Raw genomic sequence first — 16226 nt, 5'->3', positions numbered from 1 at the left:
CAAGTTAGATGAACAGAGTGTAGCTGTCTACAGGTGCAATGACTAACAATATTAACAATCAGTCACAGAAGGCTTATTATCTCTTCCACATTTTTTGCTTTCTTCCTCAACCATTACTTCTCGCTTCAGTCCTCAGTTATCAGAAATTGGTAAAAATCAAAAGCTTTTGGTCAAATAGCGTTATCTGCTTCAGCACCCTTTCAAAAACCTTTGAGGTCTTGCAATACCATAGTGAAGTAGTAGTAGCGAGAGTTCTGTTGTTGAACATAAGTAGCTGTGTTGGCTGCAGCTGCGTGAACCAAGCATGTTATTGTCACAAAACCCATGTTAGCAATGGATGCCCTCTTGAGTAGTAGTAGTAGTAGTAGTAGTAGTAGTAGTAGTAGCAGTAGCAGCAGCTTCTTTATGAATTACTTGGACAAAATGACATCAATACAGCAAGTGTCTACAGTCTTGGGCTGAGGGAACAGCTTCTTTTCGCAGGCAAAAGACAGAAACACAAGAGTTAGGAGCACTGTCCTACATGACTTAATTCTTAATCCTCCCCTTCCTGGACCCTTGGGCAGACCTATCTCACCACTCTCTCTTTACAACCCTGATGTTGCCAATCTACAACTTCTTGAACATGCTCTGTAAGCTGACCTGCTTTTTATGTATATACAAACTTTTACTGAATGGACAAATGTGGCAAACCAGCTTACAGAGTATGTTGGAGAAAAGCAATACATTGGCAACATATAATGCTAACCTCTCTTTGTGGTTTTCTTATATAATTAAGATAGAACTACTCATGACAAAGTCACTATCAATACCATTTAATATTTTTTCTAATAATAAATATATGCAAGTCATTTGCACACAGCTGCTAATTTTGTCAAAATGTTTAAGCTTTTCAACATCTCTTCTATGCATTCCCTTTGTAGTATTTCTTCCATCCTGACACATAAATGATCGACTAATGTTGACAAGGGTGGTGCCAACAAGTGGGCTTTGCCTCTAGCATCACAACCTGGCAGCGCATATGTAGGGAGAATAGTTTCAGGTTTCAGGTACGCAATGAGACACGAAAAGAATGGCAAACTGAGTATCAAATGTAAGAATGCATTGTCTCGTGGCAGTTACACTGAATAAAAAGTTACAAATGTGCCTATCAAAGACTGTTTGAACCTAGTACCCCAGCTCTTTGTAAGTGAAATGGACAAGTTATTAAGGTGCACACTTACATTATCTTATTTTCTGTACAACAGCCAGTATTACGATCAGACAGACGGCATTGCAGCAGTGGGTAGCCTGTTAGCTCCAACCGTTGCAAACCTCTTCAAGGAGAATTCTGAGGATATTGCCTTGGACATGGCACCATTAAAGCCTAGTTGTTTCTTTCAATATGAGGAAACGTTCAAAATTTGGCCCTAAGGACTTGAAGTCTACTAGGGTTGGAACACCTAAACGACATTACAGTAACATTCAGTTTACTATGGAAGTAGAAAAAGATGATGCATCGTCCTTACTCAAGATTCTCATCCAGCACATCTGTACTTGCATGCCATCAGCCATCATCATCCAGACAGAAGTTCACTGTTTTACAACCATTGGCTCATTGTGCAAGAATGATATCAGATGCTGATAACCTGCCCCCATGAGCTGAACCACCTATGGAAGGTCTTTAATGAACAACAGCTATAACATCTATCAAATAAATGAAGTGACATCAAGCAAGACTCACAACAAGACCGACAGGAAGAGAATCTTGCTTTCTTGCCATTCTGTCACTCCGTGTTGGGCAAGCTAAGCCGCCTGCTGAAGTGACAAGATCAAATCGATTTCAGGCCTCCAACGAAAATGCCTCATTTACTCAGACCTGTTAAAGACGTAGCAGGTGTCAGAACACCTGAAGTCTACAAGATACTTGTAAGCATGGCCAGTCTTCTGTCAGACAAACAGTAAGCACTGTGAAATGATGCAGGGAGGAGCAGAAGATATTTTATCGCCTATGCTAGCCCTAGAAAATGGACACCGGGTAAAATTTGATGATACGTCTGTCATGGCTCATACAAATGGCTTCTGTAATTGTGTAATTAAAGCAGCCATTGAAATAAAGGTCACCAATAACACCTTAAACAAAGATGGTGGCCTGCAGCTCAGTAGGGGATCCAGTGATCGTGTGATTGAAGCGGGCGCATCGGACGCCAAGACAACATATGCCTGTTTATGGTGATGCTGTGGGCACAAATGACATCACAACTGGCAGCTAGTGTATATAAGGAGTGCACCAGCAGCCCACTGGCAGTCATATCACTTGACAATGGCCGAAAGTTCATGTAATTTTAATTACTTGACGCAGTTGGAACCGAAGAATTTTTTATTCACTTGAGCGTAAAAATCTGTATGTGTCTGCAGTTACATATGTTCACATCACATAAAAGTTGCCTTGAATTCCGATTTTTTCCTATGCTTTTTGGGAATGAAAGTTGTAGAGACAGACTGATCTGTAGTTTAGCCTGATGTCTGTGATAGACTGATTGTGACCTGGTGACACAATGAATGTGATGTCATGAGAAAAAATTGGTTCTAGTCATAAGACAAAGAAATTGGTTCTAGTCATAAGACAAAGTTGATGGTTATGGAATAGCCTATGTTGAGATTTCAGCTGTACATCATGTGCTACAAAATTATTTTATGGAAAATATCGCATGAACCTTTAATATCAAGAGCACTCCTTTTGCAAATACATTGTACATTCAGTGGTTTTGTACACTGAATTGTTTGCCACAATTACCAACACAATTACACAAAACATTTAAGTAACATCATTGTCCTTTCTGGATACTTAACCAGATGATGTTCTACTATTAAATAACCAGAAAGCAATACAGATCAATACACACAAAAATAAGGATCACCATTTAGTTCTGGTGCTGTGTGTCACATGTCTGTTAGTCTCCTTGAAATTTTCACAGTTTAAGGTCTTGACTATTTTACACATGATACATACAGCAGTACATGCCAGAATTCAGCATTTATCTTATAAAAGTATACCAGAATCTTCTGCTTAGGTTATGAAACTATGAACTAATGTAAGGACTCCAGCACAATTTTCTTTTCACCCTAATTCTTTGTATGGGATGTGACTGTACCATTCAAATAAAAACATCAAACTTCTCAACAGACTAAAATTCAATGGGAGCTATTAGCCATTTATCTCTTTTTACTTTTAACCTGATATGCCAGCAAGTGGGCCATCTGAGAAAGGTTCATCCCAGCACGCGTCTTCAATCGATTACCAATTTTCATTACAGTGACCTTTCAGTCACCAAAGAGTGCGTCATTCTAACAGGGAGATGTCCCCGTGGATGGGATCAACTTTTTGAAAGCATCTATACAGTGGTGCATGTTAGGGTCCCATGTAATACACCCTGCAATCATTTATGAAATTGGGTCCTTGCTTGTGAGTAATCCATGAAAAAGAATTTCCTGTGATCCTCTACAGTTTGAACAAATACAATTAAGCCGAGTGGCAGCACAGTATAGAGGTTAAGATACATTCATGGCGTGCAGAAATTTATGAGTTCAAATCTCATCAGGTGCTTTGAAATTTTTTATTTTTAAATCTTTGTCTTAATAACCAATCAGTTTTATTACATTAATTGGTCAAAATGCAATTTTTCTTCATTTCTTATCCTTTGCCACACCATTTTCATCAATGTATTGTTTTTTATTTGCTCTCATTCTTTCTTCATTTTATACCATTTCATTTTGAATCTTATGGTTTTACTTATTTTTATTTATCTATCATGACATTTAAAGATTTTAAAATTCCAAATTATCAGATGAGAATAAAAGATGGAATAATATATTCTGGCTGTGAAATGACATTGAAAACATCTTTTTTTTTTTTTTTTTTTTTACAAGACAATTTCTTTTAGACGGTGATAGTTGTACAAAGAAATAAAATACACATTCATATTGCACTATGAAAAAATAACACGGATGAAGATTTAAACAGAGAAAGGGATTATAAATGTAAGAAAATTCAAGAAAAATGAGGTATAGAAATAAATGCCAAAACATGGATGAAAATATAAATTTCCAAAATGAAATAAATCAAATCAACATAATAAATAAATAAATTCAAAATCACACAGACAATTTGATATGAAATAGTACAACAATAAGAAGAAATGCGAGCAAATAAAGTCTGTAAGTTGTTGAAAATGATGTGGCAAAGGATTAGAAATAAAAAAAAAAAAAAATAGAACCAAAGAACTGTATAAAAAATGTCAGTCATTTCGACAAAGATTTAAAAATACCTGATGCAATTTGAACCCACAACTCTGCACGTCATGAATGTATTTTAACTACTATGCTACACTGCTGCTCTATTTAACTTTATTATTTTTAAGGCTCTAAAGAAATATGCAACATGCATTTTTCTATTACTTGCAAATGAGGGCTCACTTTGATAAATGGCTGCAGGGTGTGATATCTGGAACCCTAGCCAACACCATCATATACACGCTTTCTGAAAGTAGATCCCAGCCACAGGATCTCTCTTTGTAAGCAGTAGTCGAGACACTCCCCATCATATTCCACATCTCAAACATGCTACACCATCATCAAGACAAGTATGAATGCATCCACACATTTTCAAAACATTCAAAAATCACACTGAAGTTACATCTGAGTCACAAGTGAGTATGATGCCGGGAAGTCTTGGATGGGATATAAATAATGCTAGGAGTACAGGAAGGAACACAACAAATTAATCAATGAATTCACTGTACAGCTGATGCACATAAACATGATAGAAAACAAAGCTGAGGTTTCGAAGCTTTGGAGACAACGAATACATTTTTACCTCCCTCTCAGATTACTCCAGAAACACTCTGACAACATCCAAGTCCATCAATCTTCAACAGTATCTACATTTTTAAGGCTGCTGTTCCATCCATGCAAAAGATGTCTCCCACATGTTACAGCCACCAGTGGACAGCTCACCTGCAATGATGGACACTTCCTTATCCAGTAGGTTTGAGGTCTTCCTAATGCCTTCAAAGACAGGCATTAACATTTGATCCTAGGCTGCAAACAAGATCTCCCATGCCCCCAAACCTCCAAGTACCTGCACAAATCGACTGCAGAGTAACTCCCTCTCATTAACCAATACTACCTTGGACACAAACATCTTCACCAAAGCATACACCAGCACTTCGACTAACATGTCTGAAAACGATGTTGCATCCTTCCCACCAAAGTTATATCCCACTGTCCATTTAATCAACAAAAAAAAATGAAATGATCGTATGGCATTGTTGGCCGGGAGACGTCACTCGAGGTTGTTCGGCCACCGTATTGCAAGCTCTTTTTAGGTGATGCCACATCGGTGACTTGCGAGTCAATGATTATGAAAATTATGATGGACACACAACATCCAGTCCCCTGCCAGGAATCAAACCTGGGCCCCCCTGAGTGGTAGGCGGTAATGCTACGCTACAGAGGCGGACTAATCAACAAAATATTCTGGTCTATCACTATGCCACATCTACCCCCAGCCCCTTGCTACGCGAGTTATATCCTTGTAGAATACAACCTAATGTATGGTCCATACAGCACATTCTATGCCAATTCTGTCATCAGCTTATCCTACGCTATAAAAAGCAGAGGTACTATATACCAACTCTGCTGCAATGTCACACAGCCTTTTATGTGGGTGTGACCACCATCCAGAATACTACGCAAATGAATGGCCACAGCCAAACTGCCACCAGCAAAGTTGACCACCTAGTGGTAGAATATGCTGCTGAACTAAACTTCAGAATCGGTGTCACCCAAGTTTCTCCTGTACAATACCAGCTTCTCTGAATTACGCTGACAGGATCCTGCAATTCTTCGAAGAATATTTATCTACCGATTCAGCAATCTCCAACTTCTGTTTCATTCTCCTCCTCCCAATCCACTCCATTCCACTGTGTGCAACCCACACCCACCCCCACATTGCCTACACCATGGCGAGTTCAAGCTAAGTGTTCAATCATGTTTACGTGCCTGCAAACTGCTCAACTACATGACGAGTGGTCATCTGTACTCCTTCCATTATTTATATTAACATCATGAGTACAGATACACAAAAAGAACAGAATTTAAATAAAGAAATTAAACAGATGACATTTTATCCCAACCCAAGAAATTAGTGAGGAACATAAGGGAAAAATTTGATTGATTAGAGTAAAATAATCACAATAAACAAATAGTTCATTACGAGACAGCACCTAGAACCACTAACATTTATACAGCATAAGCTGGCACCACTATCCAAAGAGTTCTGCATTAGTCTGAACTAAACTTACAGTACCAAATGTAAATTGCTGTTCAACACAGAAATCAAATACATTTATGTGCGAAGACATTACTAATGTGAATACAGAGATTGTACATTCTATGAAGGAGCTATTAAATTATGGTGCAGTAAAGATAGTCCCACCAGCCATTTTTTTTCCAATCTGGGTAAACATGTACACAGCAGTTTCCAAAGTGACAAAGCAGCTCCTACAAATTAAAGGCAATATCTTAGATGACATACGCAGTAACTCTCATCCAGAAAGAATTACTATCCAGAAAGAATTACTTAGCTGCATATTTAAACAAACAAAAATTGTAAAAGAAACTGGCTATAAATTTTGGGGTTTAAAACAAAACAAAAAACAAATATTTTTGCAAGATCACTTGGAAAAATTTCAGTCCTCCCTTAACAACAGTATAGTGGTCACTTCAGAGTGCTGTGAATGGCATAGAACTGGCACCAGACACTCATCTGACCATCCACTCCTGTCTCATGTCATAGATGTGCATGTCTGTTGGCTGAATTGAATCAGCACAGTAAGATGAGTTGACTTAGAGACATGGCAGAAAAAGTGTGTGTTTTGATGTGGACGTAACCATAAAGTGAATGAAACTGCCTGGTTATTTCGTATATCAATGCAGACTATCCTGTGTGTCTGCAAGTGATGGAGTACCACTCACAGTCATGTAACGTGGCAGATCTGTCATCACAGAAAGATCATAACCAACAAGGACCAAAGATGATTGTCGCGAACAACTACGAAACTGGTCCGCAGCTGTCTGAAGGTATGTAGTGTGGTCCAATGTTGCCTCTTTTTATATGATTTAAAGCAGGGCTGGCCATGGTGTGCCAGACTAGATGCAAGCAGGGCTTGCGAAACAAGGCCTGGTATATTTCAGCATTGCTCAGTCCTCTGAAGTACCCGGAAATGTACAACATTTCATTAAATATTGCATGTGTCGGTCGGCACAACTCTCTACAGTTCCGCAGAATAGTGGTGTCAGAAATGTTCCCTGTACCCTTCACTCATTATTCGTAGCACGAAGGACATTCATGTGTCCAGTAGCTGTCTACACAAAAAGAGGCAGTTTAGTGATCTATCATCACAAGACTTTTAAAAAGGATGGGAATGACACAAGAGAAGAGTGAGAATTCTCAGTACATATTATGCAATCACATAAGTGACGGGTACTGCAAATTCACTATGAAACGACATTACAAAACCAAGCAGAAAGAATTCCAAGACTTAGCTGACAACAAAAGAGCAGAAAATGCAATCAACAGACTGGATTCATTGTTCTATACATCAAAAAGCACTATGCTAAATTTGCAGGCATGGAACATGTGAAGAAATTGGTGGCACGAATAGTAAAATTTCTGAATTCACACACTTTATTCCAATGTCAGTTGCAGGAGCATTCAAATGGATCTGAAAGAAGAGTATGGAGACTTTATATATTACTGTAAAGTTTGCTGGTTAAGTCAACGGGCATACCTGGAACAATTTTTTTATTTAAAACTTGCTAGGAAAAAGGGCGTGCAGAATCGAAAATGAGAACATCCAGAATGGATTGCAGACCTTGCATTTTAAGCAGACTTTACTGCAAATTGCCCATAGTAAGACACTGCAAGGTGAGAAACCACTTATGATTTAATGGGGATATATTTAAAAAGAAAATTGTATTGAAGGGACACAGTCCAACAAATGCAGTCCAGTTCCCTAAACTCCCTAGGGTTAAAGAAAATTTAAGGTTCGAACAATACAGTGTGGCCTTGAAAGAATTGCATGGCAGGTCTCCTGAACATTATACGGATACTGCCAACCATGCTTACATCTGCTTTCGATACTGTTAGCCATTTCAGTTGACAGTGACCCCTTGCACGTGCAGATGTAGCTGATTAATCTGCAAGGTAAGTCCCATTTTAAACACTAATCCCTCTAATGCTAAAGTCCATAATGAGATTGCAAAAGTGCTACAACATTTTGACAAACACGTGTGTGACATTTTTTTTTATTATGACACTAAATAAATCACAACTATGTAGCAACCTGAGAGTGAAAATCTGTGAAATTATGTCTGTGTGTTGGCAGTTTGCAGCAGATGAAAACTATATTATGTCTTCAGTGCACCAAAAATAATTTAATAATACTGAAAACATTTGGTTTTGAACTATGTTGTTGAGAAATGTGAAACATAAAACAAAGTCGTATGCAATGCAACTGCATTGCCCTTTAAATGCGGCGTGTTCACAGTATTCCCAACTTCACCCTCCTTGCACTCAGATAGCATGGTGTGGCAGTGGCAGAAATGTGCCAGCCAGTCTTAGCACTTAGGCACTCATATCAGGTCACAGTTGGCGAGCCGAATTCTTGGCAACCTCGAGTGCTGAATGCTCCAATTAAAGCATTTAACCCACAGAGTATGGAGGATGCCGTTCAGTCCAGAACTGGTTATGTCATGTTTTGAGAGTGTTTTCCACATCATGACTTGTGTCCCCTCATACAGGTTAGCATCAACATGAAATGAGATGTTTATTTCAACATTATTAGCGAACAAGTGTTCCTCTTTCTTATAAATGTTCACAACGAGTGTGCTGCAGATACTCTAGTATTCGCAGATGAAAACTGTGTTCACAAGGCTGCACACCCGTTGTTCTGGTTGGAGGTACGCTGGAGCAACCTATTGTATTTCAATTGACCCATTAAAAGTCCAAATGTTAACCCTGTAGAAAATATCTACTTATGTGGAACAACAGGTGAAAGACAGCAAACAATGTCCCCATCATTTGATAGCTCTACAGGATCTAATCATCAATGAGTTGTTTCAGCTGGATATTACATATCTAAAGGAACAACTTGTGGACACACTTTGCAAACAAGCAGTTATCAAAGCTGGAGGCGATGTTACACAGTATTAGCATCTTGCTCCCGGGAGATGACTATTTGTCCAGTGTGATTAATTTTGAATTCATTATTGTCTTTTCCTTTATAAGTGGATGGTCTTTCAAGATTTTGAATCGAGGAATGCGACAATCAAACATATTTTTTTATAAAAAAAATTCCAAAATCTTTCAAAATGGTTCAGAAATGTTGGAAAAGTACACAAGTTGTTATGTAAACACTGTTAGGCCTTCTACATCGGCATGACTACCACCAAATTATCAATCAGGATGAATGGGCACAGGCTGAGGATGTATACTGGCAACTCGCAATATCCTGTTGCAGAGCATGCTCTGCAACATGACATTCATGACCTTGGCGCCTGTTTCACCACACGCGCCATCTGAAGTCTTCCCCCATACACCATCTTCTCAGAACTCTACAGGTGGGAACTAGCACTACAACATGTCCTTGGTTCTCGCTACCCACCTGGCCTTAGTTTACATTAATTTCTTCCGTCTCAGCATTTCTTCACTAACTACAGTTTGCTTCACTCCATTTCAGTGTTCTATATCTTTCATTGTCTTTCTCATCCATTTTTCACTGCCCCCCTCTTATTAAATCATGCATGATGGGAAAGCAGTAATCTCTGTCAGCATATTACCCCGTCTTCCACCTTTAAGCTCTAAGGTTATCAAATCTCGTCTGATGCAGTCACCAACAATTGGTCTTTCCTTCTCATCCTGTATGGTAAGTCTCTCCTGACCTGCAGCTCTCAGGGACTTTCCCGAAATCTACTCCTTTTCCTAGACCTCTCCAGTCATTTTCCTTCACCCCTCTTCCTTCCCCTTCAAACCCTTCTGCCTGTAGGGGTCACTGTCTCTGAAAGCTTGTCAATTACAACTGCTTTTTATGTGTGTTCTGCCACTGCTTGGTGAGTAGATTTTTTTATCCATCCCATTAAATAATTTTCTACCTAAAGATAGGTGTGATTACGGTAGTCAAAATCAAACCAACATGTTATCAAAAATACTTCTGACATTCAAGAACTCGTTCTTCATACTACATAACATTCATATTGCTTCCTTTTACTGCAGTGTCGAGACGAAAATGCTGAAACCAGACAAGAAAACTATTTACTACTACCCATAAAAGTCAAGAAAGAGAATGAAGGCAATCTGATCCATGCAGTCTCCAATACTGATGACAGTTTGTGGGGTATTATACTACACATAATTAGGAAATAATTGACTGCTGGATACATGAAGTATTTTCTAACAGCTAGTTCAGGTTCCTACAAAGCAATATAATCTTCCCCCACACGTAAGAACTTCAGGAAATTACTTTAATTAACACCAGGTACCACAGACAACAACACTTACAGGAGTTACGAAGATCCACAAACTTACACGAGTCATTTCCATTAAGCTGATTGTTGAAACTTAGAATATCATATCTCAACAATTACATTAGCCATCTTTGTGTATTCTGTAGTTACATCTTTGACCCTGATGAAAATGCACATTTTCCTCACTGTTGTCTGATATTTTCAAGTTTTTAACAGGTTTGGTTCAATACCAAGAATGTCACAGCCTGAAACCCCCATATGCCTGCAGGGTACTAAGGATGGTCCAATAATTTGGATTTTAGAACACATACAACTGTTCAGCATAATAGTCTCTCCAGTGGTAAAATAGTGCAGATTAGTAGTTGCGTTGTTGACAGCATCACTTGTCAAAACTGGTGTGTTGTACTGCATTCCCTCATCCATCCTAGTAAATCCCTGTGTCAATCCTGCACATTGTGTGTGAATTCCCTGCGAGTTGCCCAGGTAGAAGACCTGTCTCTCACATATTGCTACTACATCCTACTGTATGTCTTTACAACAATATCCATGTGCACAAGCTGCCAATTCATAATCAACTGTGATGCAGCAGCAATGTTTTACAGATGCATAACAAACCAGTTGACTACCAATATGAATGGCCACCAGCAAATTGTGGCTACTTGCAAACAATTTTTTTGTGCATCCTGCATATCACAACATCAATTGCTTTGACAGCTTGTTTAGGTATACATGCGAGTCGACCGAAGCGTCCGATCCCACCCATTGGCTTTGACCCGTGATGTAAGGCTGTTGTGGTGTGTGACGTCACGATGGCACGGAATTTAGTTTGTGAGAGTGGCGTGTTTGTAGGTGTCATTTTGATGTGATCGGTGGTGCTCTCTGGTGGTGTGTTAGGTGATGTTTTTGGTTTAATTTGCGTGTGCGGTGTGTTTATAGGTGGTGTATTGTTGCGGTCGGTGGTTCTCTCTGGTGGTGTGTTTATGGGTAGCGTGCTATGTGGCGTATGGGGTTCATCTGCGAGATAGCACTGCACGTGTGTGGTATCAGGACTGTGCTTTCAGCAGAATATTTTTCAGTGAGTTAACGATTTTAGTTTTGTTATTTCGACGTTATTGTAGTTTTTTTTTCTGTTCGCTGTGTGTGAATTTTGGTAAATTGCTTTTTTTAAGTCTTTGGTAGGTATGGATATGACTGACAAGGTCAACAGTTTTCGGTTGTCAGCAATGATGGGGGACAGTGCTTTGTCTCTAATAAAATTTCTTCAACTATTCGGATTTTTGGATGAAGTAGTGAAGTGTTCAGTAAGTCGTGAAAAAATGAGGCTTACTAAAGTTCCGGCGTCTCGGACCAGGGACGGCTGTATGTGGTGATGTCGTAAGGATAACAGGTCAAGGGAAGTGTTCAATTCCAATGTTGTTGGTTTGTTGAGTTTTTTGAGGTGGTGATGATTGTGGACGTGGTTGTAGTTTTGGGTTTTATGATTTGGTATCGGTAGTTTCTGTTGACCTATATAGGTCAAAGGAAGTGTTTGATTCCAATGTGTGGTTGTGACTGTGGGTGTTTCAGTATCTGAAGTTGCTGTTGAGCTATACAGGTCAAGGAAAGTGTCCGATTCCAGAGGATATTGTGTTTAATGGAATTTGGGGAGTTTTGTGTTGTTGGTTTTTTTTTTTCGTCTTGTGTGGTTTGGTATGGTGGTGTGTGTCTAAATTTGTTTATATTTACTTTTTACCCACCCAAAAACCCCCAATTTCCCATGCTTGTCCTGTTAGTTTCCATTAGGTTTTTTGTGGAACGTGTGTGTGTTGGTTTTCAATGTATTTTCGTGTTTGCATTCATGTTTCCATAATGGCGTCATAGGCGCCATATTGAAGTCATAGTGTATGGTCGTTTCCGCCATATTTGTGATGTCACGGGTTAAAGCAGACGGGTGGAATTGGATGCTTCTGTATTTCCATACATGCTATTTGGATTCCTCATCAACCAAAACAGCTTCTCCAAACTGTACAGACACAAACAGATGCTTAAGCATATTTTCCATTTCTGTGATATACTCCTCCTCTAAATATCTGCTAGGCTGCTTTTTCGATTGCCTTCTTTCTCCAGCTCTCCCACCTTTGTCTGTGCTTGAAATAGAAAAAAAATCAGTAGCTCAAAAGCTCGTAAAATTTTCCCTACTTTTACACATGTGTATGTGCCACGTTCCTCAGTTTCATGCTCAGACTTCCATTACAGACACTACATTAGCACCAAATCTCCTACACTGCGAGAAAACTAAATGTAATGTACTAACACCTAATTATACATAACTAGGAACTACTACCTAAAGAGCAGTGAATTATTTTATACAGAACACTTTTAAAAGCAGTAGAATTCTGAATGAGTACAGCACAATACAAACATCTGTGCAACTGTACTGATTTAAGTAGTATATTTTCTAACACTGAAAATATAGGATTTTTTCTCCATTCTTGCTAGTACCTAATACCAGATGTACTTATCTAAGCAAAAACACAATGTCCAAATATCATGAAAGAAAATATTGTAGTAATTAATAGAAGAAAATTAAGGAGTGATAGCTAGACACGTAATTAAATCTTAGCCATACTGCTGCTTCATGTAACACACAAGTACATTTTGTCTTATTACATACTGATTTTTAAATTTGTTTCTGTGCATATAATTCCCCGGAACTAGCAATATACACAAGCCATTGAAATAATTTTAAGAGTGACATCACGAGACACAGAGATAGCGTCTTCTTTTCTGTTTGCATATTTAACTTGTAGACAGCATTCATGTGTTCCATTAACAATATGTATTTTAGTTCTTGTGGGTGATGCCTTACATTGTGTTGTTTACTATGATACTGCTGTTCTGCTTTCAACAGTGACTGCCAAACGTCATCATGGTAAAGTGAACCATAGTGTAGCCCAATGTCTAGGTATCATTGGGAATGGACAGACTGGTTTGCAAATTGGTGAAACCACTGAATGTGTCATGATAGTATTTCTATATTTACATTGCACATTCCAGAGTTACATTTGTGTCCCTGAGAAAAACTACTATCTTCCTACAGATATTTTCAAATTTTTAACAAGTTTGAAGAGGTTGACTAAAACACACCCACTCAAATCCCCTATTCCTGTGGTGGCACTATGTTTGTCATTTGCTGAAGTTTGTATTAGTGATGATGTCCACTGGTCACTTGTTGAGACTTTGATCTCTGCCATGACACTGACATACAACCACAGAATCGAATTTTTTACTAATCTCAGTTCCCCACCCCAAAACTGAAGGACAGCATTTTTATAATAAATCAATAAGTACAAAAGATTATTTCTCAAAAACATTTTTATATATTTCTGAATAAAGTAAATTGATGAAATGTTTGTTTAATATCTAACTTACTTAAAATTACCTCATTCTCTACATATGTAAATTTATTGTCATTATTCAGGGTCATCAGAAAGGGATGGATATATTTTAGAGATGACATTCTTACTCCATAACTGTTTTGCTATTACAAATTGCTAGCACTTTTTACATTTTTGAAACATATCTAATACAAAATACTTACACCTTCATAATTTCTGGCCTCAACACCTCTTTTGGTAATAAGAGAAACTTCTTGGACTACACCCCTCTGATCTAGAGCAAAAGAGAAATAAATGACAAACACTCCACACAAAAAAACCTACATAACCATTTTAACCTTCAAGGTAATAACAGAAACACAAAAATACAAAAAGCAATATCTTTGAAAATAAATATTTGTAGCATCTCTTTCTGAACATAAGAGTTTCACAATACCCATATAACTAATGCCGACTTTTCACATGTTCTGGTTTACATGTCAATCTGTTTATGTATTGAATTTCATACCATGACAGTTATTAGGTAAGTGCAATGTGGATGATAAACTGTTCAGCCATGACAATAATGTAAACTTTTGAAATGTGATGCAACAGTACAATGCTGCAGATTAGATGGGTACACATATACTAAAGAGGCAGAACTGTAATAGGGAGAAAAGAAATTAATAGCGAAACTTGGACGAAAATAGGGGCGCAGTCAGGACAAAGAACCATCAATTTCTTAAAAGAGGGAAACTTCAGGACAAAAAATTGTAGGGAGTGACCAAAGCTTGCCTATGTACTGTACGGTGAGCAGGTTCAGATGGATATAGGTTGCAGGTTGAAGTAGCTATGTATACATGAGGACAGCCTAGTGTGGAGAAATCCATCAAACCAGTCTTCAGACTGAAGGCAACATCTGCACAATTGTTAGTGCATCAAACATTAAGTTGAATACATCCTGCAGTACACTACGCAACTTTCAAAAGTCATTCAAGAAGCTATCACGGACTCCTATAATTTGCCATTTGTAAATGCTTCACACGAATATTGATATATTCTTTTTCTGTACGGGGAAAATAAGTAACACAATAGGAATAGAAATATGTTCAAGAACAAAAAATTAATTATCAGCATCATTTACAAATAGGTAGGATGGGACAAGCAGTAGTTGCAGAATTTTACTAAACTGAGGGAACAACGTGAATTTTCCTGTTCCAACTTCCCATGTGAGTGAACATCGACGAACTTTGAAATATACGGCTTAGTCTTGCGCCTTTTGCGAAAGTAATACATTCATTACCTGTATTACAACTGTTGTATGCATGTGCAAATTGCGTATTTTGAAAGAACAAGAAAAGTCTGGCGAACGAAGGTACACACACACAACATATGGTTTTCATAATTTACAATTTTCAAATGGAGTTTCGAATACTTACTGGGTGGCACACGTGATGTGAAACATATTTCAAATTTATCGTACGTTTCAGTCACAAACGAAAATTTCCCTTTCGATATATCCTCCTTCTGTGACAGAATATGACCTTTTGAATCTCTAACCTAAATCAGAAAACATTTTATGAGTGAGTGACTTCACAAATTAATAGTAAATTCTATCATTACTGTCAAGAACCTACTATATAATCCACTTTCTGCCCTGGAGCTGGAGATACTTCATAATCCCCCGTCACAAGAACGTCAGACTGGATTTCTTCTCTCAAACATTTTTGTGTATTTGGTTCCATTTTCCACATTATTCCTTCTACATTTCTTATAACGGCTATAATGCCCAATAATAAATAAACTAAATCCATTTCTGTAACAGAAAGAGCTAACTACCATGTATATAGCACAACAAACTGTCAAATATTGTTAACTTCCACTCGCATTGCATCAAATCCAAACACAGATGAGTTGGCTTTACTCAAAGATTTTCACACGTGAACGTCATTTCCTGATGTAAAACATCTTTGCAGCTATATCGATACAGCCGAGATCACACACGCAACTAACCTGTCGCCACAGCTAGTGGCCTACTACAGTTGCATGTCATGCGACAAACAGTTCAACTTTTTTGTGCTTTGTGGCGTCACTTTCTTTCGACCACTGCTCTCTGGTGCAGTATTTCGATACACAAGTATCCTTTCGCCGTTATCGTGGAGCAATTGCTGCTCTATTCCATTCGCTTTCAATGTGTTTTCATTTTATCACTGAAAAACAGTGAAATCAGTGGTCGTCAGGTAATTTTCGCAACTTTTGGAACTACATGGAGAGCAACATATGTTTGTTTTCTGCAGAAGTATG

At 38.2% G+C, this 16226-nt stretch overlaps 1 protein-coding gene across 1 annotated transcript in view; it reads right to left on the bottom strand.

Moving 5' to 3' along the window:
• The window catches only part of LOC126193758 (transmembrane emp24 domain-containing protein bai), a 41398-nt gene extending 25548 nt beyond the window's left edge, over positions 1-15850 (bottom strand). Inside the window, exons 1-3 of the mRNA XM_049932713.1 lie at positions 15560-15850; positions 15362-15482; positions 14147-14217 (exon numbers count right to left, since the gene is read on the bottom strand). Coding sequence (XP_049788670.1) covers positions 14147-14217; positions 15362-15482; positions 15560-15736 — 369 coding nt within the window. The 5' untranslated portion in view covers positions 15737-15850. The remainder of the gene's footprint in view (positions 1-14146; positions 14218-15361; positions 15483-15559) is intronic.
• Between the last annotated feature and the right edge of the window lie 376 nt (positions 15851-16226).

Source organism: Schistocerca nitens, chromosome 1, assembly GCF_023898315.1.
Source record: "Schistocerca nitens isolate TAMUIC-IGC-003100 chromosome 1, iqSchNite1.1, whole genome shotgun sequence".
NCBI classification, from domain to species: Eukaryota; Metazoa; Arthropoda; class Insecta; order Orthoptera; family Acrididae; genus Schistocerca; species Schistocerca nitens.
The sequence above is the reverse complement of the archived record's forward strand: the minus strand, read 5'-3'. Positions and strand labels throughout refer to the sequence as shown.